General features: G+C 42.0%; 2 protein-coding genes across 8 annotated transcripts in view; both read right to left on the reverse strand.

The window, feature by feature from the left end:
• The window catches only part of LOC111247409 (metabotropic glutamate receptor 5-like), a 302,423-nt gene extending 291,099 nt beyond the window's left edge, over positions 1-11,324 (reverse strand). For all 3 annotated transcript variants that reach the window (XM_086983471.1, XM_086983477.1, XM_086983469.1), the window contains exon 1: positions 10,562-11,324. The gene's annotated coding sequence lies outside the window, so the exon portion shown is untranslated. The remainder of the gene's footprint in view (positions 1-10,561) is intronic.
• Positions 11,325-14,651: 3,327 nt separating this feature from the next.
• The window catches only part of LOC111246587 (nose resistant to fluoxetine protein 6-like), a 19,281-nt gene continuing 5,949 nt past the window's right edge, over positions 14,652-27,983 (reverse strand). For 2 of the 5 annotated variants that reach the window (XM_086983486.1, XM_086983489.1), the window contains exons 3-12: positions 24,434-24,538; positions 23,691-23,814; positions 23,018-23,108; positions 22,608-22,684; positions 21,279-21,601; positions 20,290-20,525; positions 19,712-19,901; positions 18,954-19,128; positions 16,154-16,425; positions 14,652-15,655 (exon numbers count right to left, since the gene is read on the reverse strand). In XM_086983486.1, coding sequence (XP_086839612.1) covers positions 15,407-15,655; positions 16,154-16,425; positions 18,954-19,128; positions 19,712-19,901; positions 20,290-20,525; positions 21,279-21,601; positions 22,608-22,684; positions 23,018-23,108; positions 23,691-23,814; positions 24,434-24,538 — 1,842 coding nt within the window. In that variant the 3' untranslated portion in view covers positions 14,652-15,406. Of the gene's footprint in view, positions 15,656-16,153; positions 16,426-18,928; positions 19,129-19,711; positions 19,902-20,289; positions 20,526-21,278; positions 21,602-22,607; positions 22,685-23,017; positions 23,109-23,690; positions 23,815-24,433; positions 24,539-27,983 lie in introns of those variants that run through there. The other 3 variants (XM_086983487.1, XM_086983488.1, XM_086983490.1) reach the window with 3 other exon arrangements.

A 27,983-nucleotide genomic window follows, 5' to 3' on the forward strand; every position in this document is an offset into this window, starting at 1 on the left:
GGGAGAGCTCCTTTCCCAATGTTGCTAGCTGACTTTCTAAGAACGAAAGCGGAAGTCTTGCTCAAGATATCGTCCAATGAGCCTTAGAGATTGAGCTGACCTGCGCTCCCTGTGCACCGAAAACGACTTACTAGACCGGTTGTTTCCTCATGGTTTACTTCTCATCGGCGACTTCGCTGACAAGCCAACACCCTCTAAGCAGCGTCTAGGTTGTCCAGCTAGCTAGTTCGAGCCGTTCCGAGACGGTGTGGATCTTCTCGACTTTGCACTTCCGTCGTTGCCGCTTCCGCCTTTTACGACCTTTCATCCGGAGTGGAAAACCCTCCGGGTACCAGCGCTAGACGTTCAGATTCTCTTCTGCTCCAGCACTAGGCTTTCTGATCATTTCCGGGGAAATTCATTGATCGTTGGCTGCTTAAGTCTGGCCCACTAACTGTTAGCTATTGGCGCGATTCGACAGCAGTGAGCACCGATTTCATTCGGTCACTGGCCTTCATCCACGTGCCAAGGCCTGTTTATCTAATCGTGTAGCTGCGTAGAATATTGAGCCGGTATACGTCTGCTTATTCCATAAAAAAGCACTTTCTAGTAAAAATAAAAAAGTAATATTTATAGCTTAAAATGTTGGTGCATGATAACATGAAGTATATGACAACAAGAAGAAATAACGTAGCTGAAGTATGTAAGCAACGAAAATATCCACGTTTCTGTATGGTATAGCATCATATAGATCTTCGCATAACTGTAGCCTATGCCAGTAGCTCGACTTATTTTTACACTCGAATAGGTGCATAGGAAAAACGTGCAGACGATTATACAACACCGTGTGTGATCAGAACAGATCCGACCACTGAGTCAGTACGATTTTCTTAGACAAAGACGTGGTACGCACTAGACTAGCACGTCACGTCAAACACGGATGGGTACGGTATTTATTGATTAGAGTTCGAAGACCGTAACAAGAGTTGAGACATGCTAACAATAACCCCACTACCTAAGGAGGAACGCAACTAAGATTGTCTCGTGTTACGCGATCATGCTTGCTCGATTTCGTTCAGCTGCATAGGAACACGGCTTTGTTGATTCATCAGTGAACCAGCTGGCTAATTAAAGGCAACTCGTGACAACGAAGATATGTCGCACATGTGAAGCTAACCGATTTTGTGGGGGATAGACCAAAAAACAGGAATCATTTACGAAGACCCGCCTTCATTTACATTCGGTGTATACCATAATGATGTGGATTCATTTTTCGACCTACAAAATACATGCACCATTGTCGCTAAAACAATAATAGTACTAGTTTGACAATACAACTCTACCAAGGCATGGACCAGCAGCTAGAAGCAGCAAGTACACGCGCTCTAATGAACACATGGATTACGTGCATTTGTAGAGAGCATTATGGCTAACATCTTTCATCACACTGCACGTGAGACACGATCAGTAATTTGCTCTTAGGGCAGTAGATACGGACCGCACGGGTGACTTCGTATTTCGGTAAGCTTGCTCGTGTACTGCGCCAAGACAGGGAACGAGGAGCTGCTGCCACCATTACCACTGATCCTACTTTCAGCACAGCCATCAAGGATTCCATTCTACTGTTGCCGCTTTTTTATTTACAGTTGTCATGCCGGCGATCTCATTCAATGCCAGTTATGCAGCTAGCACCACCGACCGTTACTAACAATGACGATGACAAATAAATCATTCTCCCCACTCACGTTAGTATTCAAACAACCTCTTCGTACTTAGACCTCGGCTGCTCCCCCTCTAACCATCTTATGTGAGGGGCGAGCCAGCAGCGGCTTTATAACTACCTTTGGCCCGTGCTATGGAATATTCTTGGATACCGGCAGGCTGTCTGGGCTCATTACAACATTTGCGCGACAGCTCAGCGATTGCCTGAATGGGCAAACCTCGAGAGAAGCATAGATAGAGGAAAAGGAACGAAGTTGGGTCGTCCAAGAGATGGTCAAAACACGCGTGGCAACAGGCAGCACGAAGCGAGAACGTAAACCCCGCTGTATCACTCATGTATGCAAGCGAGTGATATCTGTGAAAATTGAAGAATACCCCTGCCCTCCTTCCACTTCTCGCTCCCGCCCTGACAACAGAAAGGGCGACGAAATGCGAAGAGGGTCTGCTCTGGAAGACTAACATAGGGGAAGGCAAACCTAGTGATAATAAGAAGCGAAACCCGTAATTGATGGGTTTACCCTAGCTGACTCCCCCAACACAACAATGGTCTCGTACGCGACAAAGGATAAATGAGGGGCCTAAATTACGATCGACCACCTTGCCCAGTCCATGCAGTACGTCAATAGTAGCGACAGTGGGGATGAACGTTGTCTCAAACGTCCCAACTGGCGCGCAGGTGGCGCAACCGGAGCGATAAAGCCATATTAAAATCGTTCTCTAAAAAATAACCCCATTTCCTTGGTCACTATAAGTTTACATGTTATGTACAAACACTCCTTTTGCCTGTAGAGATGCCTCAAAGATCAGGTCCAAGCTAGACAACTGACGACACAAGAAAACTTGCTAGCCGCAATATGTCATCATTTGAAAATAACTGTTTGTTAAAGCCTCTCATTCAATAGCCCATCGCTGTCAGCGGTATGTTGACGAGAATGATCATAGTTTTTGACGTTTGCGGTTGTAGGAAAGTTATATTTTTATGTAACTTATTTAGAAATATAAATATTAATTATACGTAAATTAAAACTTATGTTATAGTTATTGCAATATCAAACAACAATTTTTAGGATACAGGATTGGCGCATATAAGACGACAGTTTTCTTTATGTTATATTTCGAAGGCTGTATCCGCACAAAAGGAGATACATCATCGAAGATAAATGTGCTGGAAGTGCCATTCCTCACTGTTATATTTCACTAATAAGTTTCAACGTATTCCTTCTTTAACTCGCAAATAACTTTTTAGTGATAACCGTGCATCGAGTGATATTGACAGGTGTCAAGTAAGTGAAGCGTTGCTAAAATACATTACTTACAAGCAATTTTGGCCCATAGCAGGCCAAAGATACAAAAAATGCCAGCGGCTTTCAAGGCCGACCTACAGAACTTACTTGAATGATTCAGGTATCAGTTGATATTCTCTACGTTAAAGCGGCCATTAAATTCTGTATCAAAACCCTAGGCGTAATAAAAATGCTCTGTAAGCAATTTTTGGTCTCCCAACCTGTGTCATGAATAACCCCTTCAGATTTTTCAGAGGCCGCATCAAAACTGGCAACAACGTACAGCGTCAATTCCAGGGAAAGAATAAGATTTCTAAATTCCGTAAAGGTTTGTCCACCATAGAAAGGCTGGACAAAGGTGACCTTCGTCTAACTTCCAAAAATGATACAGTGCCGTCGACCATGACAAGTTCGCTACTTTTCTATTACGACAGCCAGCTCGCCAGTGTTTGCTTTATCTTGAACGCATTGCTATATATACGTATACATGTTATTTTGAAATTGACGAACTCAAGCCTATAGAGTAATATTACTGCAACGATAAATGGAACAGGTTTACGTGTGCGCCTGATGGCCTTCCAATTCTTGTTACATGTTTCTTTATGTAACTTTATAATCATTTGATGTTCTTCTGATGTTCTGATATGTTCTTACATTTGGATTGTCGACAGCAAGAATTCGCGTTCTTTGGACAAGTTGTTAAAGCACTACTTAAGAACCAAGTGAGAGATAATGCATCGTCATTCATTTCACCCCTACTGCTATCGTCCCAGACGTTCAATAATTGTACCAAGTAACTTAAGAAATCAATATCGAACGGCACTCAGTGAACAAAGTACGTTATTCTTGTTAAGGATTGTTATCATTATTATCGAGCTTTTGTCTTACCATAGACTGTGCTGTAATTCTTCTACTAGGCGCATCTTGTTCCATTGCTCCGTGTCCATTCTTCTCATAAAGAGCGTCGAACAGCTGATTTTGATCTTCTAGTAAAGAAAATAATAAATATTGTTGATTAATTTACAGCTTCACTTAGTTTCTAGAGGCTAACATTGTCTATATCAACTGATAAAACGATCTCTTTACTAACACAGACTGTCATTTTCTAAACTGAAATGCTGACTACACATAGTAACGGGCGGCTCTACATTTTTTTTCGAACGCTTGCGCTTAATCCTTTGACAACAGGTTTCAAGTTCTTTCCAAGCGAAAAAGCTTACGATCTGCATTGGAGAAACGGTGCCGGATCATCATTCAATTCCTCCTGCCATATATGCCCGAACAATTAAATCCGATTTTTAACGTGAGTTTCGGTCAATGATCCCCAAATATTCGTTCGTTCGTGAGCGTCTCTGTGTAGTTTAAGAATTTCAGAAAAGAATTAATTTAAATTAGTTAAGAGGAAAATTTAAAATGAATTTAAATTCATCCCTTCCAAAAAAATTCTTCTAAACGATACAATTATATTTTTATTACTTTCGGTAAATAGATCTTTATTGAACTTACAATATGAATCATAGTCGATGTACTGATTTGCAATAAGCTTTTATAACTCACCTATAACGATTGCAATACCGAAAACGGCGTCGGTTATATTTTGTCGATATACCTACAACATGCGACTCCTGCGACACCTCACACCTACACACCCGCAGGTACAGGCCACCAGCCGTCGTGTCGAGGAGGACGGCTCTCATTTTTCACGGATCCCGCGAAGCCCATTGGCACCCAAAGCTTCTCGGGGATCCTCAGATCCTTCCGTCCGACATAAAGAAACTGCTCTCCTGGGTCCCTCTCGCAACCAAATGACCTAAAAATGGCCTGACAGGGAAGAACGCCAAGAATGCATGCCAAATGGATCGACAGTAAGAAACGCAGCCAGGAGACGCAAAAGGGCGGAACCGGAGACTGTTTTTAATCCCTCAATCTAGCCCCACTTTTTTTTACACCTTAAGTCAAATCACCTCTCTGGCAGCTGGGCAAGGCATAATAAAGGAGATGTTTCCCGGGGCCTCCGAAACATCCTTCGACAAAACTCGGTATGCCTTTACTCATACGGAAGACACCAACCAACACCTGTTGGAAATACGTTCCTAGTGATCTCAGGTAGCAGAGAAATCGATATGCATTGAGTGTAGGAGCGATAGCAAGAACAACACCACGTGATATCTCTACGGACCTATTTAATAACAACATGGCATCACAAGCGGCCAAGGAGGGATATCATTCCAGGCGCAGGTAGATCTTTAGCAGCTTATGCCCGACTCCCCTTTACCCATCCTGCCATGATGGCGTTACGTTTGATTATCAATTTCATACGATTGTCGCAATGCGGGTCGTGAAATATGCAAGCAGTATAAGCTTCTGTCACACGACATGTGTTCGTAATAGTAAACATATCATGTCGATCGTTCATAAGGAATAGCTTCGTAAGCAACGTGTGCTGAAGAACAAATTACGGTTAAGATTAGTGATGAACGATACCGTATACGTGTACGGTACCTTCCGGCACTTTATATAGGTGCATGTTCCAATGCGTACTTACAGCATATTCACGTCTAGCTGTACATATATCTTCGTTTACGTAAAACAGATTTGGTAAAGCACATAATTTAGAGCCGTTAGTCACTGCGCGCACGCTAAGAGAACTATATACACCCAGTTGTTGTAGAAACAATTTGCAAAAAGTGTGTCGATATCAATTAGTCTACGTAAAAGCTGGACCACAGAGAATCGAAGGAAGCAACGATTGCGTTATAGTAGTGACACTGTATAGTTTACTGCGCGGAAACTTAAAATTAACATTTCAAGTTTTGCGTCTGGTGCATCTGTGTAGATCGGAACGAACATTAGTAAGATCGTGTCCATCTTATGGATTTAATGGAATAGCCAGAAATCGATTCAGATTCAAAATGTCGATTATAAGTGCACGGTACGAATGCTCAACACCTAACGCTATTGGTATGGCATCGTTGGGTCGATGCTTTGCGAAGGTAACATCATTGCTGGCCAGTAGGGGACCATACTAGCACGTATAATATACAATGGCATAAATAAAGCATGCATGAGAAAACGAAATACTGGAATAAGAAGTGTAGCCTACCGCAGGCATAAGCTCTGACAGACAGCGCCATAGCTACTTAGACCGAGGTCCTGGAACATCGTTTAGTTAGCGGATCCGGGTGCTTGCTTTCAGGCTAGCATGGCAAAGCTACTCATGTTAGGCATCACAGCGTATCCCTCAATCTAGTATCTACCCAGGGCTAGTAAGGCCAAAGTTAGTGCACTAGAAGCCCTTTATCTCCTAAGGAGTAGGGCAGATTGGATATTGATAAACGGCTTTTGCCTCTTGTTAAGGGAGAGCACAAGACCCAGTAAGGAAGTAGCCTATATCCATGAGGTTTCGCAGCAGATTTTTAATGCCTTGTCGTTTTGACTTATGTTTAACAACGAAAATGGACGTCCAATTTCCCAATAAGCTTTCCCAAATATTAAGTAATGGATTCATATACTTATTTTATGTAGTATTTGTAGACGTAGCCAGTTGAAATAAATAATGTTCCTCTATATAGTATTCAGGTGAAGACTGAAGAACCATATTTGTATAGTATTATTTTATAAAAAAGAGTTTTAGCAGCTGCTCCTGACTTATGTAACTGAATCAGTATTGTTAGCCTTATATACCGGATGTAAGTACTTCAATACGACAAAGACGTCCCTAATATAGAAGAAGATATCTAAATCACATTATATTTAGAGAGAAGCACCTTCCAAGTGTTTGTATAAAGCTATTTAAGAGTGTTTCAGCACGAACATTAAACGTACACTAAGGAAATGTCAATGGAGTCACGGAACATCGCTTCAGCTAAACTGATTTTTATCTTTTTTCCTTACCCAATCAAAACTATATGCATCCGGACAAGAGAGGTTCCCCTCGAATAGGTCCTAATACAATTCTGGTGGTGCTTAGCTTGCGTCTAAAGTGTAAGCCACTAAAATTTCACAATCTAGGCAGACGTCTCGTCCTCTTCTCCATCTCTCTGGCACGTTTTTCTCGGTTCATTTAAATGTGTTCATGTTCGAGGCAGGATCTATACAGAAACATCCAGCACGTAGTTGTATTTAACATGGGCTCAAAGCGAGGGGTCAGAAGGGTTAAAAACACAGGGAGATCAAACAGTTATTGGCGGAAGTCCAAAGTAACGCCGTTCTCCTAACTGCCGTTACGCCTTTACGTGAAAGCGATTCGAATGAAAAAAAAACAGAAGAAAACGAAAGACAGCGCCATTTTTCGAAGCGGAGACGATGTCCGCACGATGGCTACCCATTGTGGTGGGAGAAAAGAGCGGTTTGGTTGCGTTGGGGCGAAGGTTGATGTTGAAGGGCGAAATTGTTGGGGTTTAAAGATGGTTTTATTCCCTACCCCCCTCGTGGCTGTGGTTGATTTGGGACGGCGAAGAAACCGTAGCAGGATGGCTGATCTAGACTATACCTACAGAAGGTTACTGTGTCATTGTCAGAAGGTGGTCGGTTGGATGCTCGTTCACTCGTATGGCCTCGAATTTGATGGCTTGGAAATAAAAGGGTAAATCCCTCCTTGCTTGCCGTCTGTCTGTTCATAGAATGTGCTTCTTCTTTTCACTAGTACAATTACTAGTGCTAATACCTCTTACTTGCTCGTTCGTTTTTACCGTTTTCCTTTTCTTCTCTCCTGTTTTTTTGACTTTTGTCCCAAAGATGGGTCGCTTGAAAGTTCGCTGCGAATGCCAGGCAAATGAGTGCGGCGCAGCGGGAAAACATCACCATTAGGACACGAGTGACTCCCTGGCCATGACCAGTTATTTCAGTTACCCTAGACCTACGGATCAGACCTCACTGAAAGTGAGTGAAGTAACGAGCAAATAGTGTGATTTAGATTGCTTATTTCACTGGATGCTATTTTGCCTGCCTTTGCCATCCCTCTGTGTCACCTAAGCCAAGAAGAAGCCAAAGTCAGTGTTTTTGTTCTTTCGTTTACCGTCGTTCAAAGACACCACCGAAATCAGGCAATAAGTAAGCACCAGGTCTCGAATCTTGCAGAACGCCCGAAAGTCAAGGTTTTTTCCATTCTCGAAAATTCAAATGGTACGTTCGCGCACCTTCGTGCATGCAGAAATTTGGACTATCCCAGCCCAGAGCAGTTAGCCCGGCTTCGACAATTTGTTAATTGATGAAGCTAGGTTCAGCCACAACTCATGTTACTTTAGGAAGTCAACCAGTATTTCGATGGCACCGCGTAGCATTTACTATTCGATCACTACGAGTCAAACCATGCAATATGAGAGTGAGACGATATTGAAACAGCGGGTAAAGGAATGCACACAGCGTGGCGACTAAAAGGCTAGGCATGGCCCGCTAGTCGGTTTGTGTTAGATCTTCGCTCCGGTGCTAATTGCCGACCGTTAGTGTCGCTATCCGTGCCCCGGTATGTGCGTACATGCAAGTTACATGTTGCTGCCGTTGCGGCTGTGCCCCATGAGAGCTATTCTGGTGCCCCCACATTCTCGCCCCCTTAACTTCCAACCAGACTCATCATCCTGAAGCAATAAACACTAAGTTTCTATCCCATATTTCTCTCTCTCTGTCTCAGTTTGTGCTTCAGTTTCCCTTTTACTTCTCAGCTTAAATGCTCAGACCCACTTCGAGTAGAGGCTCCGGAGTGAATAGGATGTTCGCTAAGCCAAGCTCGCTCGCAAGATTACTGCAGCTGCTACAGTGTGCCGCTCGCTTGCCTACTGACAGCTCTAACAAAACGTGATGTCATCGTCTTCTTAGTCAACAGGCAAAGAATCGGCTGTCGCGGTTGGCATGGCAGCTGATCGCGGTCATGATTTAGCAGGCCTTACCACAACGGCTTCCGAACGAGGAATCCCTGAGGAAGAGGATGGAACGAAGCGACGAAAGCAGTATGAGTGAAAGGGGGATTAGACAGTGAAGCAGAGAAGATGGCAAATGGAAACCAAGTTGCGAACAATAGTACCAAGCGAAAGCAGCAATAGTAGCGGCCGTTACCCCTTTCCTGAATCCTGTTGCTACCGTCGCTGTCATTGTAATCTCAAACCGCCCGCCTTCCACGACACATTCCTATACAATGATTATTGCGACTACAACGACTAGCTGCAGCTGAAACTAGCAGATGTTAGCTGGCACGCACGTACGCAACAAGCAGGTAGCAAACGGGGCCGCAACTGAGGGTGCTACTGCTGCTTCCGCTCCTACAGGACGCTAACACGCTGGTATCAGAATTTGTATTTGGAGCAAAAGCCTCGACGTCTGTCAGGTGCAGAAGGCGATAGTACTAGCACACGAGGGTCTGGACAAGATAGTTACAGTGGCGGCAGACACAACAGCAAAAGAGATCGGGAATTCGAATGACTTAATATATTGATATCTGCGATTTTTCATCTTATTCTTCGTAGTAGCAGCAGTACTGGTCGTTGCTTAAAATTATCGTCGCGCTTTGTATCCAACGCAGAGCACAGCCCATGCCGCTGTTTCTGTGTGTATTGCATAGTCTGCTGTGCAAGATACGCGAGTTGTAAAATAATACAAGTGGTTTTTTCATGAAGCTTTAAAAGACAGAGACGGACGCAGAACTCGAAGCTGAAGAAAAAAAAAGGCCCTATCGCGTCCAAGTTCAGGACCTACTAGTTTGTTTTTTAGCACAACCCGCTTAAATGTCTCAACGTTTACGTCTGGTACCACCATTAGGCATTCAATCGAATAGTTGGCTCGCAGGCTGCCTATCTGTTAGTTGATCCCACGACGTTTCTCCTCGTATATGTCACTCTGCAGGTTAGAGAAATCGACAATGGCCCGGCCAAATCCCGGCCTGTACTGTCTCAAAAGCACACTCATACATAATCCACCAGTTCTCTCATTGCAAGAAGCTCTCTCAACGACATGCGTCCGTATCCACTCATGACATTGTCGAAACCAACAGTGACCATTTCCGGTCAAACCTCACTCCCCATCCCCGTAACTAGATGGACGCGATCCAACTAGCCATAATGAAATAACGAGTGACTCCATTCCACGGACTACAAACAAGAAATTCGTACTTTATCTGGGTAACCAGGAAGCTGGCCATCGTTCAAATGAGCGTCAGCATCGTCAACAACGATGGACAGTGCTGCTGCGCTATGCACGCAGGCAAACGTACGGACGGAACGCCAAATGTACAACATTAAGCTCATTAAACAACCCAATTTGACCATAGGTGGTCGTAACAGCGGCGACGATAGTAGCAGTCTGATCTATCTCAACTTTGGTGAACTCGAAGTCATCCTGTTCTGGCTGCCTTCTTGCCGCGAATCGAGGCGGCCAGAGACAATCTTAGATGATCCATTCTCACTATCAGACAGTGGAAGATGTAAACTCTACGACCCCCCTTCCCGTCCTCCCTAACCCAACGCTGCGCAGTTGTTGTACTCAATGCGAAATTATATTACAACAGAAAGTACCCCCAAGAGAGGTATTTGTTCATTCATCATCAGCATCATTTGCCGACTTGTATTTATGGTTTCGTTTTTGCTTACCTTGTGATCTTAATGCGTTGTATTCCCGCTAGAGACGCCCATTTTAATAAAAGCACATCAGCTGTCTTCAGTAACGAGGCTACTGGCGCTACTTGAAATGTTGAAATTTTTTTGAAGTTTTTACTGCAATCTCTTCCTTTGCGGGTTTTTCGGTAGCAACCGAAATCCGAAGGATAACGGGGCAAAGTTCAATTGCCAGTGTCACTTTTGTTAGTGTCTTTTATGTTGCAGATGTTAGAGCAAAGGAGTCGTGGAACTCGAGTAATTTTTGTTGAACCACCACTATTGTTGTCACCGGTTTACCATCTTGTTTGGCATATGTTGATGTCTACAAATACATAGCGAATCTATAAATATAGTAAGCACTTCTCTACCACTTTGTGGGTTCGGGCTGACGCTCAACACTGAATTACAAAGAACGAATTAACAGGCACCCGTTTGTTTTTATTTTTTCTTATATACTCGGTAGGTACCGATCGGAGGTTTTGCCTGATGCCGACCGTACACGCGTCTCAGAAATCAAAGGCGGAAGAACACACTGCGCGGTGCGTCAATCCCTAGTATTTTTTTACTCTTCTTTTGTTTTTGTTAACTTAAAATAAATCATTTGATCCTTTGCACAGTCTTCAACAGAAATTCCATTGCCGTCGGCTCATCCGCGTTCCACACAGCCTTTAGGCTTTTCGCTTCTGCAGTTCTTTTGCATGCTATTATTGACAACGAAGAATCGACGACCCATCTAGATCACTCCAAATAGATGAATAATAATACTTACATATAGAAAGAAGTGCAGACAGTAATAGCTCCACGGGTCTACTTGTGTGCCACTTGCTTTGTTCTTGTTGAGGTCGTCGACAACGTCTAGGCCGTTCCCAGTTGTTATCAACGTTGGGGCGTATGCACGTTACAACGGCAAGAGCCGACTAGTATCGAAGATTTTAGCACCAAACACCTAATAGTAATTGTAGCAGAAGAAGAACTAATTGTGATGGTAGAACGTGGCTCGCACGACGGCTGTTCCGACGTGCCTCCTTTACACTGGCCGAGAGCAACTGATAGGGCTCGGGCCACGAGGCCCGAGGATGCAGATAGAGTTGGCTCTGGCCGGCCAGGGGGCGCTGCCGTCGCGTCGGGGGACCCCGCCCGAACAGGCCATCTCGCAGCGCATACAAAGCAGCGCCAAGTCCAGCTGTGGAGTCGAACAGGAGCAACGTTAAGGCCACGGCTAAGCTTCTTCTGCGAACAGCGCTGCCAGCACCACACAACCACGATGACGGCCCACCGGTGGTGGCGCCAGCAGCAGCCGCTCTACCTGTCGCCGTTGTCGTCTCCTCGCGCGCTCGGAAATCCTAAAAAAAAAAAAGACAGAGTCCTCTGGATCCTTCTGCCGATGCTAGGCGAGACGCGAAGTGTAGGGGGTTCTCGGGCCGTGCTCCTGCAACTTTTAGCCGGTGAGTCAGCTAGCTAGCAAGCCTGTTAAGCCGTCAGCAGCTAAAGGTAGTACCAGCAGGCGGTATGAATGCGGCAGATACGAGCAGCTCCAGAAGAAGGCACGGAAGGGTCGGTCAAACTGTAACAAAGCAAATCCTTGCCACGATGTGACGAGAAAGCATGGGGTTAATGTGAGGATAGAACTGCGCATCGGAAGCACTCATAGCTTTCAAACTAGCCAACGAACCGTAAAGAAGGCGTACGGCACCAACAGATCGAGCCGGCACGCAGAACTACGAAGCTGCTAACTGTCAAGTCAGCTAACGGAGCCTCTGACCAACGGTGAATAACAACACCGACAATGACGAGAAGGGCTAGGACTGTAAACACATCCTACCACTATTTCTGTCACTGCTGCTACTACTCTTAGTAGATGTACACAAAGCCAAACACGTCGGATAGCTTAAACGAGTACATGCAATAGGCAAATGGTAAGGGATTCGAATTGACTAGGTGCCATTCAAAAAGGAGGGCGCACAGGGCCCGAGAAGCCGATGATAGCTCCACTATCCGAAAACAAAGGTCTAACTCATTGGTAACGCGGCTAACGGAGAGAACTGCAAGAGCTGTGAGTGCCGTTGCAGACAGTGCGGATGTACGAAGAGTTTTGTTTGCGGTAATTAGCCTGCTGCGGTGCGAGATGATATGGCCAGGCACACCTTGGGGTTAGCCGATTGAACCGTCTGTGAAAGCCGTCAGGCTGGAGCAGACAGACCATGGTGTCACATACGTTCAACATAGGTTTGCTCCTCTACGAAAAGTTTTGACGTTCGTACAAAAGTAGATTTTGCACTATGACGATGGCGATGGAGAGGACCACTCGACGCATGTTAGAGAAGGCGTGGTAATAATGGGTACGCCGAGGGACAAGATGCCTTTGATAGGATCATAGTAATGGATAACGGAACATGGCTGAAGGCCTTTGAGCCCCCGAAGACTCGCTGAGCTAGCCAGCCAACCCTCAGTAGATAGATAGAGTAAAACTGCGAAAGAACAAGCCGTAACGCGCGTCTGTGGAACGCGAAGCCGGATCTGCTCAGAAGCTCAATTCATCGCTCCCTGTTACGTCCTAAGCGTCTAACGAAAGGAAGAGAGGCACAAGCATGTCTACTAGCGATGGCGTCATGACGAACAACGCGTGGTAAGTCCTGCAAATGTGGTTACGTATGCATATGTGCCTGTATGTAAATATGCGCAGATGCTTGTGTGCGGCCTACCGCCGTATACATCCAAAAAGTGTATCTGTGCGGAGTTGCGCATAACCAAGGCCGTGTTTAACCGGATACTGGACCGTAAGGTCGCATTTCAAATACATTTGATGAATCTGCTTTAATATGACTCGAATGCTTACCGTTCGATTTAGTGTATATGATAATAATAATAATAATATTGCAATAACAATTTTTTCAATTCAAATGGTCAAAACGAGACAGGTTGTAAAATGAACGTGACCGCTAAAAAACGATAGCAAATGTTCTAGTTAAATTCAGTTAAAAATTTTTCACAGTTCGAAAGAATTGCCTATAAAAATTCCGATTGCAACCTCGGTATATGTTTTTTAAACTTTGTCCAGCATGGATCTGTTTCGTTTAGATAAATTTGAGTTGAACTTACAAATGGTGTTAACAAATATTTTTTGGTCTTTAGATGTAGCCAGCTAAAGGCTGCAGATCTAAGATGAGGTTATTCGTTGGAAATAATATAGCGCAAAAAAAGATTGAAATAAATAATTAAGTTGCTAAACTGATAAATATTTGCTTGCCAAATAGATTAAATGAATTGAAAAACCACAAATCTCTGTCAGCAATAATCCCTTAGCTGAACGTATCTTTTTCGTTAGTGTACACTTATACTAATGAAATATATAGACGGAATAGTTAAGACTTCCTAGAATATCGTGTACGGCTCTCTGGCTGTGCTTCTTACTTTCAATTATCTAAGGTCCTTTAGCTTCCTAGAGGAATTGATAGCAATCGTACTTGCAGATCGCCTATCCTTCAGGAAGTATACAAGGCTTCGTTGCAAAAACGCTTAGGTTCCTTGCAGATACATTCCGAATCTGGCATTAAATTTTCGTAACATTTTGTATCTAAAAATTCGAAAGATGAGAAAACCCACTAACATGTAGATCTAACGATCCGGACGAGGCTCGACCATAAGTGACGATGCAAGTTAATACTAGCGCAGCGCCGTATTTGTTGTATAACGCCTTTACTGGATTTGGTCGACTCTACCTTCACTTGAGTACAGGACGTTGAAAAATGACTGTAAGGAACGTTTAATTTTTATTTACTTTGCAGATATATATATATATATATATATATCAATAGTAACATATGTGTTGCACAAAGGAAAATATAGGAAAAAAAAATGCTAAGTCTCCAATGAACATTCGAGAAAAGATCGATATTCTCACCGAAGCTTATCGCGTTCAAAAAGACTTCTTAGATATTTTATCTTTAACAAGAGGTTACATGTACTCAGAGAAAACAAATAATAAATAATATGCACTCGAACTGAACTCACGACTAAGACCAACGCTAACATGTTATATATATATATATATATATATATATATATATATAATAAAAACATAAGATCATGTTTGATACTTCTTTATTTAATGCCACAATTGTTTCATAAATTTATCCACAAAGCGCACGCATTTACTCTTATCCTTTTCCTGTAGGCGGAGGCTGTATGTATATATATATATTCTACATACACAAAAAAGGTTTATGTGTTTTTATAAACGATACCTGTCTAATGTAATTATTTATATCACATCAGACATAATCATTTTTTTGTCTCTTTTATCCTTCTAGCTACCTATCGGGAGTCCTATCGAATCTTAGATGGGAGCAGGGCTTCGTAGGTGCTAGCCTTTCAGTCACTCGGATCATATGTCGATGCCATTACTCACTCGTATGCGTGTAAAACGTTAACGCAGAAGTCCGACGTTCATATCTGCAATGCTATACCTATTTAAAAGCTTCACACTTACATAACAATAACACGAATATACAATGTGGCATGAGATTATGCGTGCTCTCGTCGATATTTTGGAGGTTATTCTTTGAAAGGTCAACTTATCTGGTAAGTTATATATATGTACGAACACAGGTTAGATTTCCATGTGTTGCACTATTTTTTTTGTCATATATTACGTATAGTTCCCAAATTTTCTAGACCGATCAGTCAAGGCCATTAGTTAACGTGGTCATGTATGATACCAAGTACCATGACAAACGCAGCAAACGAGCAGGGCTGTACAGACGGCTATTATTTCCTATACTGAATTTTTGTAGAACTAGGAGTTGGCGCTGCGGGAACAAATAACTCGATGCCTACTAGTTACAAGCGACTTTTAACATAGCTTAAAATACTGTTCTCAACGGTACGAGAGACTTCACCCTTGCACGATTTCGTCCTCTCGTTGTAGTCACAGATCGGAATGCTACGCCCGTTTTGCTCCACGGACCGTTTACGGGAGCACAGATTCACGATCCACTTATCGAGAGCGTATGTCGGCCCCTCGAATAACAAGAATAGAACATAGCCCACAATGTAACCGTATACCATATCGGCGCAGAAATCTCGCATCTGAAATGAAGGGAAAAACCGGCGAAAACGAATAGCCATAATTAAACAGTCCGTATGTTGAAAATAACTGAGAATTCCCAGCTGAGTCACCGAAGGCATATTTCGAACAACATATCTCCCTTTGCTAACGTCACACGTCAGCAACATTTCGACGGCTTAGGGCACTTAAAGTTGAACTTAGCTGAACTATATACGAGCAATCCCGTACAAGAAGCCGGAGAAAGATTCTTTCGACCACTGATTGTTCCTGCAGATGGATGCTGGCATATATCAACTAATAATAATAATTAACTACGTCCGAAGTTATTGTAAGTGCTCCGAGGAATTGTCTTACCATGTGATTAAAGGAACGGTCGTCGTCGACGTTGCAAAGTACAAAGAGGTTAGAGTATACAATGTCAGCAGAAAAATTAAATTGGTACACCATAACATTGATCCGAAGTCGTAACCAGTTAGAGGTCTGTATATATATACGCATACTGACTGCTATGCACTTACTTCTTGAAAGTGAGTAAACGCTGTGGCCGTTCTCGCCGCGAACATCTTCACGAGTACAAGCGTAGATGATACAAGATAAAAGCAGAACGATAATCGACTGAGTATAACGACGTTGGGCCGATTAAATAATGTGCGTACCGGCTCACCATACCCAGCGGCACAAGCGTATAAGACCCAAACAATGCAAGCCGCCCATACTGGCCGAGACAACGTCACGTAAGCAAGACCTTCTCCGAAGCCGTAATTGCCATTGAAATGCCATTTAAACGGAACTGTTGAAATAATTAAAAGCAAAGGATAATACTAATTGGTTTAAAAAGTACTAAAAAGTAGGGTACTAGAAAGAATTGGTTTTGCATTGTAAAACGATCATATTGTACATACGCATTAGAGGTAGCGGATCTATAATTATCTCCAAGACTTGTTGAAGGACCATGACACAAATCATTAGCGGGTAGAAGACGTTCTTTTCAAATACGATCACGTGCATCATCACAAAGTGAACTGGGTCATCTAGCGATGATAGCGTGACATGTAAGGGCGCCATTTTCGAAATTGGGCTCAAATGATGACGCAAAAACACGTGGCCCTAATCCAGTGCTCCGCCCTGTTCATAACATCAAGTACAACAGCCGCAGCAAGAACGTCAGTGACGCCAGTGGCGCCAGCATAACAGCTGTCCTAGATAGGCACAAAGTTTATTTCGTGTGGACACTGAATCCAATTGAAATGTCGTAGTTTGCTGGACAATAGCTCGGATAACGCAGCGTGTTGCCTGGTTAAAATGAATTAAAACGTTGTTTGTTGGCCTTACGATATCGTCGCATAGGTTTAGATGGAAAAAGTGAATTCAAGTCATATAATTCGTGCTGTAGGTGGCATGGTCAAATCTACTGAATCATCTCAACTGTGACAATGCGCATAATTTTATTATAAGAAAACATTGCGCCTTTTAGTTCACAGTCTTGGCAGACCGAATGAAGAAGCTAAGGGTCACGCAACAATTACGTGTCGCTTAGCCATCAAGAAAGCTTCAAATCCTGTTCTACCTATTATCAGCGGTGCATGGAGCCAGACAACGATCGAGAAGACTTTGGATGTGATGGCACGGATGTAGAATGCAATACTATATTGATTCGTCTTAGCAACACCCTCATTCTGGACGTCAAGAGTCCCGCAGCCAATGTTAGAGTTACCCTTTCTTCGCGAATAGTAAATGAAGCGCATATGATGCGCTTCATTTACTATTGTATCCTTACTCATAAGGATTTAAATGCCGATGAATATTTTTATATAACCATTATGCAGCCTCTGTTGACATATACGCACCTAATAATCGCTATATTTCTACAAGATCTAGTACACAATCGAATACACTCTACAAGCCAAAGGTACTTCTATACATGCGTTTTGTACCTTTCGCCCTCTTTGAATAATGTTGACCTCGAGTAGCCATACTACGACGTATTTCTGTAGCAGGTTTTAACACCAACTCGAAAGAAACACGAACATATTCTAGCAAGTCAGCTAGCGGCCTCTTGAATTTCTGTGTGCCAAATGGCCTGTTATGTATTACACAGCGCAACATTATACTCCTTGTGTGTTCAGTCGTATGCCGGAAAAGCTCATTTTAAAAAAAAATCACCGACCGACGTAAACAATTCGTACCATGATGCCTATAACATACTTGCACCTACTCCATCTTCGGAACTAGAAATACTTTGGATGTACCCATTGCCCTGGCCGGCGGCCTTTTGAAAAGTTGACAACGAACGGGTACAGATAGATGAGGCACGTACGACCTTGAACAACGAGAGAAAGGCTGTTGATTATTATTTAGGCAAGCTAGACGATTGGAAAACAAATACTGCATCATCCTGTCGGAGGCGCCTCACGAAAAACCGGTAGGAAACGAATGAAAAAACCTTCAGCAAAAGAACAAGACATATATATATTTCGTAGTTCTGGTAATAGCTACGTATTTACGGCGGCTGTTACGGAGCGTAGGCTACGACATAGGAAACTTCGGAACGCGACCCCCACGTGTCCTCCGGCAGTCAGCTGACTTAAATGTGAAACTGTGATATTGATCGCATACAAATATGCTCCCGACGCAAGTCAAATACTGCCTTTATGTTTGGACACTAATTAAATGCAAGCATATTCGGATGGAGTAGGTTAGAGCTCTGATCAAAGTTCAAGACATGTATAAACGTACGAAAACATACCTTCTTGTAAAATATTTATTTGTTTACTCTTTTTTTAATTCAAGTTTGCTGCCAGTGATAAGGCCGCAAAACGCTTATGCCGGAATGTGTGACGCGACAAATCCTGATTGTAATACCGCTTGCTTTCCGAGTCAAAGGTCATTCCGAACATAGGTTTTTCTTAAAAAATATTCTTTTTTTTCACATATCACGTAACCAGCTCTTATTTTGTATTGAGAAATACAAAAGAAAAAACCAACAAGTGATATCGAATAGGGCAAGCTGGCATTTCCCTGATTCTTATGGGTGGTTCTAAAGCTAAGGGGGTTCTTATGACCTAACGGTACGCCATGTGTTGTTGTCGCTAGCTGAAAATCAGCGCGAGAACTGCTAGTCCCACCCCGCACACACCCTGTGCTAAAGCATAAGGACTGCCATGTGCCTATTCTGTAAGTCGAAGCTCATTTCATGATGTGCTACACATTAGTAGTTGGTCTGCCTGTCTGCCAATACAGCCCCCGTAGATGGTATTTTCAGACGGGCAGTACATCTGCTGTACTCGAATTACCGCACTATTCTATCAAAGTTCGTACAGAATACGATCGTTGAGGTAATAATGATACAGAAGATCCAGCCAAGGACGAAGAGGGACCGTCGGGCCTTGATATCGCGATGGTGCTCTATGAGGTAGGCTCCAAGAACGCCTATACACATCGTTGATAGGTGGGCCAGCGATGACACATGCTGATATATACTGAACAGAATCGCCTGTAACAGCAGGTCGCAACGTAGCATGAAAAAAGACATCGCCAGGATTAGCAATGTCCCGATGTAACGTGACAGATGCACTTATGACAGATGGCTATTACTAGCACTTCTATATGAGAAGCAAATAATATAATTGATCTGAGTGGCCAGATACGCGTAAGTACTTTTACGTGTTACGCCGAACGAAGAATATCTACTGCTAAAGAGTTAGGCACTTCAGGTTGACCTAAGCAAAACAACCGATAGTTTTTCCCGCCGTTAATAGAAAAGGTAGCGGTAATGAAGTCCCCTCTAATTTACATGTAGAAATGCTGAAGGGAGTCGTTGGGGTTCTGGTTTTAGGTATGTACATCTAATTAAGATGAGAACAATTTAAACTCGTACGTGCACATATAGAATATAGGTGCTATTAACTAATCTAAGTGCGGTTGCTAAGACAACTCAATAGCCCACGGGTAGCTGGTTCACTAACGACATACTCTACACAATATAGTAATGAAATAAAGGAAGCTTAGTGTGCCAATATAAAGAACATACAACTAAACAGAATCAATCGTATGATCGGATCCAAAATCTTGCTCACGTTTGACAGAGTCAGCGGTGTAAATAATATAGTAGGAGTAGTTTCGTAGATGATCAACATTGATCCGGCGTAAATGATCGATGTTACAGCGATAGCTCCGATTAGCCATATTCCCTTACGTGGCCAAGCAATAAGGGCTAGTACGGGTAGAGTGAGTATGCAGATCATCTGCAGATCGGCTGCCATGTACCTGTAAATTGCAATATACTAATTCAATAAGACACACGTATACTAAATACGACGCGTCCCCTCGTCGAACTGTACTCGTATGGATGAACTCTGATACCTCATCGCATCGCCTAATTAACGCAATGTATTTACAAGAAAAAATATAGCTGATGACTCAGCCATGAGAACGGAATATGCTGCTAGCCATCGCAATGAGACTCATTGAAGAGGATAACCATGGTAGCGTATCCACTTCAGGACAAACAAAAGAGAAGAATTAGGCATAAAAATAATTTTTTTTTTTTTATTAAAAATATTTTAACAGTACGTTTATTGTTTTCTTCGAAATTTGGATCTATGAACGAGCAAAACGAGACGGGTTTTTTTTCTATGATCGCTATCGTACTTACCAACTGTGCAAAATGCAGGCTTCATCCAGCGTCTGCAGGTTGCTGATGAACAGTGGAATATACCACCATCTTTCGGCACAATTATTTGTAAAATAATTATACATATAGTCCATGGAGGGCCCGGTTACGAAGGCTGGCAGGAGGTATAACAAGCACAGCGCGCCAAGCGTTGGAGTCAATAAACGGATGGCTCTCCGGAACACAACGACGATTGAAAAAGGAATTACGCTAATGTTCTGGAGGCAAGACCGAAATGGAGACTTTGCTGGTGATCGTTCTTAACTTTTAGCTAATTATCTAGATATAATAACTGCTAGGCTGGCTTAGGTTGAAGAATAGCAGGAATCAAAATGAGCACTGTGCAAAGTTACGACACCCTACGAAAGCACATCTCGAGGTTTTCGGTCGTTCGTTTTGTTTGTAGATGCGTATCTAGATAGATAAGAGCATATGTTATGAAATAAGAACGACGAAAGAACGACGAAAGAACGCCTTTAAACCGTTATTTCAGGCGTCGGATTTTTGTTAGGAGGACTACCACAGAAACTCGTATATTCAAAGTAAAATTTGCCTGCTTCCGAAAACACCAAAGCGTAGAATTGAATTTTCGTTGTTCTCGAATTCCAAAATGTATGGTCCTATCTGGATATGTATTTATAGGGCGAGTGAAGGTGCGTACCTGCATATCTGGCAAGCTTCGGTTAGTATCCAATGAGCTTATACGCCCCTCCGGGCAGCTTGCACGTGCATTATTTAGACACACTGGCGCAGTTCGATGAAATATTTTGGCTAACCCTAAGCGACCAGATGCCTTAAGGTAATCATAGCGTTTGACAATTACGGCAAAAGCGAAGGGCGAAACAAAGAGATCTGAGATCACACATTGCTAGGATGTCTCAGATTTAGTCGTCTACTCATTAATGTTTTTATATATTGTCGCAGCCATGACAATGATTATTGTACAATTTGAGATTTTTTCCATAGCATACCTGGAAGCGTTTTCTTTCAATAGTCATGTTCCTGTAGAAGAGTATCCCGGTCAGCGTATAGAACGTATCGACAGAGTAAATGCCTTGAGTGACGACCGTAAATCGAGGGTCCTGCAACAATGCGAACAAATGGTAAGGCCTGTCCAGATTTCCAGGGTCAGTCGCGTAAGTGTGCGACAGCAAGATCCACAAAGCGCTAAGAACTCGAATGCCATGTATGCTATCAAGATGGCTGTGTTCCGCCTCTCTGTCAACCGTCGTCAATCGTCTGGTTGCCGCGCGCGCGGAGAAACATCGCACGAGGTTGACCGCTTCTGCAGACACTAAGGAGAACATGACCATAAAGCAAAAATATTAAATACTAATGTCTAACTAGAAGATGCATTTATTATAGGATGCTCAACTTGTCTAGCTCGCCGAAGACATACGATCGCCGTTCGCATATAATTGTAGACTTGTGTGAATGAAAAATATCACATGTCTATAGTCAAACGATTCGTCGGTGATTCTATGAATTCATAAACCCTCGTGTTACCCTTGGCTGCTGGTTAAATGGACCTTATCTCCATTTTGCCTTGACGCATTTATGCATTCGCTTAAGCTTCAAAAGCCAAGTGGTTCGCTTATGGCTCAAGGTACCTACAGACCTAAAATACGTTGCATTTGCTTAAGAAAAAAACGGTAGGGTACTTTTACGCTTTATTTTAAAGAGCTTTCCCCGAAGAACTAGCAAACAGGATCGCCCAAATACTGACATGCTATGACATTTGTAAATGACCCTGTTTGCGGAGTTCCTTAACGTAATTTATCTGGAATTAGTCACTCTGGTCAAGTCAAACGCCTATTTCGAATAGTTATTCACCTTCGGGGTTTTTTTTTTCAAAATAACTTTGACAGTAAACATAAGAGTCGTAAAGTTGTTTTCGACGAATTTTGAGTCTGAATAGGAACTCAGGAGCTAGTAAACGAACCCCCTCGAGGTTAACACGAAACATATCTCGGGCTAGTTTTAACTATTTCTCCGTTCTAACCAAAAGCCCGTTACTTCACCGACAAGCTGTACTATTCGTTAGGGAGGTTTTTCTGGAAGCAAACCTGTACAAATTTCAACAACGAAGGCAGTAGACACGACTAAATTGGACAGCTGAGTCGCTGGCGAAGTATCACTAAATGTTAGCACCCATTCGAGCTTCCGGGCAACCGCATTACTTAGAAACAGGCATGCGTTATCAATAAGTCAGCAGGAAATTTAGGAAGAACAAGTAACCTTAAGAGACAAATAATTTTATGGGAATTAGAACAGCGCTGATATAATACGGAGCATATTACCTTTGTTCTGAAGAGGAACTAAATAATCAACGAGGGTAGCCGCAAATACAATCGCAACGAGTACACACGTTACAGTGCTAGATAGATTCCGGAAAACAGAAATAATAATAATACGTGAATAATTATTTAAATATGTAGTGACTTATTGAAACTGAGAAAGCTGAGTTAGAACATATTTAGAATACTCGGTAACCACATTTAAATTATTTAGAAACAACAATTTTGATAGTTAATCTCGTAATGCTGGTATTATAAATTTGTCTTCCATTTCTGTAAACCTTTTTGGGCGGTTAAGGGCTGTTAAGGTGGGTTTACGCTACTGCCGATACTGTGGGACTACCTTCCACTAAGGCTAGGACCACGTAATCTTAGGCTTTATTTGTGAACCGGTTCTATTTTGTGATACTCACATTGCGGCGTATGTTCCCGTCGGATACGGTTTTTCATCAAGCACATTACGACAGCCAAGGATGCTAGAGCTGACACCGTACTTGCCCAAAACTATCAAACACGCAAACGGTCAAAAGGCATTTTTTGGTAAAACATTGAGCAATTATAGAAAGAAAAGCAGGTTTCTGTAGGCTTCTGTTAAGGTCGTACATTAGCCTATCACATCATCATTCAACACGTAGTCATATAGATAATAGCCAGCAAACATGAACTATTTTTAAATGTGCGCACGGGTCTATACGCGTATAATGTGCTTCTTCCTAAAAGTTACTAAATAATCGAAGTTTAGTTAGAAACGCCTTCTTTCTATAATGTTGGATATTGTATTACACGCATAGACGATCCTTGAAAACTCGTTCAGGCTTATAGGCTATTCTGGACTATAGAACTTTGTGAAAAGTTACCATAAGATTTGTCGCTGTTTTCCTACACACACACACACACACACATATATATATATCTCTATATATAAGCTAGAAATTGAATATTACAGAAAAAATTCCTCTGCCGTATATACATACAGAAGGAATAGCGTTTACGAAAGCACTTTTGCAGTGGGTCGACCTACACGATTTCCCATATTGTTTGCTAATATCCTAAGTGGTTTTCAGAGTTGGCATACAATGAATTTACGTTTTTCGATGAAATGCGGAACAATATCTGGCGAACATGTGGAGGGCAGGCAGAGAGCCATTCGACGAATCAATGGTATTCGATCCACAAGATTAAGTACCCACGTTATATTCGTTAGGTAGTGCTGAAAACAATGAGCAGTAGACACCATTAGGAGAAGATGGAGCATCCCAACGCTATTCAATATAATCCAGAACCATCTTGTTTCATTCGACCCTTACTTAACTTAGGAGCTCCCGTTATTGTTCTCCCGAAAACGGCCCAAACAAGGAATTCTCTAAGGATATGATTTGTGAATTGACGCTCAAGTCGACGATATTATAAATGCTATTTCACTCAACCTACTGGGTGTAATGGTTTCCATTTAAGCAGACCATACGGCTATTACAATATAAAGACTAATGATAATTTTAGAGATTCGTTTTTACTTCGGAAACAATTACTTTTTGTTTAACTTACGTAGATGCTGTGAACAGACTAACCGCAGAAAAAGTATGTTTCAAGAGCTCTTCACCGCAATAAACAAATTGCAAAGTTGGACATAAAATACCCTCAACTATCCGTTTTCAGTGGATGTCTTTTTCGTCGAATATCAAAATGCTTCTCCCGCGCCGTTAGCCGTGATGTCTATTAGCAGATGCCAGTAGACGAAGGGAACAACGGAGATAGTTTGTTTTGATTCTGAAATGTCAGGAGATACTACATCGATATAACTGCAGGTCGAGCAGCGGAAATGGACCAACCTTGAGGTACTTGTCGGCCTGAACGAAACCCTCAAGGTTACGTCGAACAGTCGGTTGCCTTTCAATATGAAGGCCGAGGGTGCAATATTGGGCGTTAAAGTCCACCTAAAAGACAACGATCAATTACTGGCAAGCGTAGTAATTTAAATAAAATAAGTAATATATTACAGGAAAAATAAAAACTAGCATATCTTTGCAAGTGCACAAGGTTCAGAAAAGTCGAGCCTTCAAGAGAGGGTAACACTTCTGCTACCCCATCGACGAGTGACGTCTGTTTTACTTGAAAGGACAATTCAGTTTCATAAAGTACAAGGCGCTTGTCCTTCAAGCCTAAAACGCTCAATTTAAAATCTAATGTTATAATAGAAACAATACCATTGACTTTATCATAGCAGATATTCTAACAAAGAGTTATATCAATCAATGATATTATATTAACGTTTATTTCGATTATTAGTATTATTATAAATGCTATCATTATTAGCAGAGAATTTTCGTTTTTGTTGTATGGTCGTTTCTCCAACAAACCATACAGGTAGCCTTAATTATTTATGTTTTATGTTGAAACTGTCGCATCCGTAGAATTCATTTCTATACCATCAAAAAGTAAGTTTCCCATGCCGTGGCATAGGAAAAATGGCATAAAATACCATTTAGCCTCTTTTCGAGTTCTAGATACTTCCGATACTTAGATAGAGTTCTTTTCGAGATACTTCCGCGTGTTACTTGCGCTCATCTTTTTTTCTGTACCGACTCGCTGCTTCCTTTTCCACCTTGTGCACTCGTCTACGTATATGATACACTCATACGTTTACGAGAAAGGCTACTACTGCGCACGATTCTTCACGCATCCCGCACGTGTATCTTCCGCTGGTCGCTCCCTAATATGTACAACACGATCCTACTGCAATAACCAGGGCGTGTCATATCTTTCGGTTTTGGCTAGGTCATGCGTCCGTATCTGTGTGTGTGTTTAAAACAACGCTGGCTTATTTGATTTGGCTATGCGGAGCGTTGCATCGCAAACAGAACGCAATTCGAGACTATGGTCGTTTCCTGTCTCTCTCTCCGTTCGCATTTTCTCACTAATTTTCAGGGCAGTATGCCACTTGTGGGTCTGAACTGACAATGAGAATGAGGAAAAGTTTTCATAGAGCTCGGCGTTCGATAAAGAACGTACGACACGCGCCGACATCCATTCCCATCTATATATTTATAAACGAAATTCTAAGTGGCAAGATATAAAGCGGCGATTACCTGAACAGATGAATTGTCAGAACTGGGATAAAGTTTTCTGTGAAACTTAACATAGCGAACTCTAACATCTCCAACTTTTTCACAAGTTTAATTTTTGTACCTTTAATCGCAACACGTACCATTATTATTACTAGTTACCTTCTGCCATTTGAATGGTAACTTATTTATTTTGCTGCTGTGGAAGTCTGGCACAGAAAGTCTATGAGGTCTCAAAGAGCAGCCTCAAAATCATAATGATTTTTAGATCGTTCTCCCATAAAGAAGTTTTCTAAGAAAATAGGAATCTGTGGAAGCAACGTCTGGCGAGTATCCTTGATGAAAAACAACCTTCAACTTAAGTTTTTCCATTGTAGTTCTTGCGATGTGAGACCATGCATGATCGTGCATTAAGAGTGGTTTACTCTGACTGCTTAAGGCGGAGTTTTCCCATTGTCTCCTCTAAAACTATACTTCAGCGGTAATCGACTGACCAATCGTGATAAAGCTGTGGTGTATTTTGAACCACCAAAAAGACCCCATTAGCTCTGTTTGTTTTGAGCAGACTTTCCGCCGATTTAGTTACATTTAGCCTTCGACACGACCCTCTGCAACCATCGCAAAGTATCCGTTTTTTTTATCACAGCAAAAAACATGCGGTGCACGAACGTGCCATTATTGCTACATAAGAGCAAACGGAAACAAATGTTTTTACGTTTCTGTTTTCAGTTCTCGCTGAAATTATGCGGTATCCTTACGTCTAATTTTAAATTTGGCCAAGGTGAAGACGTATGCTATTTTTACATATACTAATGTTAGCATTTGCAATTGATTGCATTAGAGACCCTCTTATCATTTCATCTTACTATTATTCTTCTTCGCCGTTGGTCTTCTACAGAACTCGTCGTCGGATTGAGTATTTCCTCCCTAGAATTTTTAGAACCAAAGACTTACGGTATTTCAAAGAGTAGAACCTTGATTGATCTAACTGAAGATCTATACAGCCAGCTGTTTCTGCGATGAAACCGCTTGAATCGTACTCAAATTGTTGATTTTCCATGCCTCAGTACAACTCGCCTGCTAAAAGCCGAATGATCAACGATCTCAGGTCTTCGAATCAGCACTTCGAATACAAAAAAATGTCGCCCTGCCATAAAATAGCATCGTCTTAAAATATGAGATTATTATTTGTTGCGTTTCATACTAAATAGCTTAATAATTGATTTTTTTAATATTATAACTTTAATTTAGGGCGTCTAAGCTTTACGAAATCATTGTATTCAGTACGTAATATTATATGGAAGGAGCTAATAAAACTTATGCTCTATAATTAAAAGAGGCTGCATATTAGGCAAATTAAAATATGCTCCGGGAAGGCTCGAACCCCAAAAAAAGTGTCACGATCACTTCTCGTATAGACATATGTCTATTGTGGCAGCGTAGGGGCAACGCTGCAACTAAGAAACTTTAGTGGACCATGTTTTAATTCTACGAGACAGATGCAAACCGCTGCGGCCTGGTGCTTCGTCAATAACGGTGTAGTTTTAAAATGAATGGTATGAATTCAACGCCGTGCCGATAATTTTTTTTTAACTCTGACCAACTAAGTGATAAACGTATCGAAATAGAGGGGTTGCTTTAATTTATCAAATTAAAAGCCCCTTAATGCAGTTACAGCATGGTCTCACGATAATCCACGCCGTTATGCCGCGTTAGGCCAATGCTACAGTGCGTACCGCTCAACCTCAACACTCACTAAATTGTCATTTAATACTAGAAAAACAATTCTCCTTATTAACCATTCTTTTTTTAGACCAGAAGAAGCGACTAGTCTTCACGAATTCTATTTTCTTGGATTCCGCTTCACGGCGTTGGCAAAAAATTGGGTTACTTTGGTCACTCATCTTACGCTATATAGAAGAGCACTGGTTTACCTGTATAGCATTTTCAATTTCTCGAAGATCGACAAGCAAACGTTAGTCATCTATTCGAAACGAAGTTTCTTCAAATTGTTAACACGTGCCCTGATCTTAAGGCATTATTCCCAGCCGGGGTATCTCTACGATCAAGGCCCTATCCTTTGATCGTAATGGTTATTGTAGTTTACAGGGGTGCCGATAAGTAAAATGTTATTAAATGTTACAAAACTACTGTTTAATTTCCTTCTCTAGTAAATCGCCGGATTTTGTGCACGGGCGTATTTAGGTTACTTTAAGCAACTTAAAATGATAACAGTGGTAATTATGCTTCCACTGTTAAGTCGCTGATCCTTTCTTTCTATCAAATTTTTCTGAATTTCCCTCTGTTATATATATAT

This window comes from Varroa destructor, unplaced genomic scaffold (genome assembly GCF_002443255.2).
Source record: "Varroa destructor unplaced genomic scaffold, Vdes_3.0 BEIS01000003.1, whole genome shotgun sequence".
Taxonomy (NCBI): Eukaryota; Metazoa; Arthropoda; class Arachnida; order Mesostigmata; family Varroidae; genus Varroa; species Varroa destructor.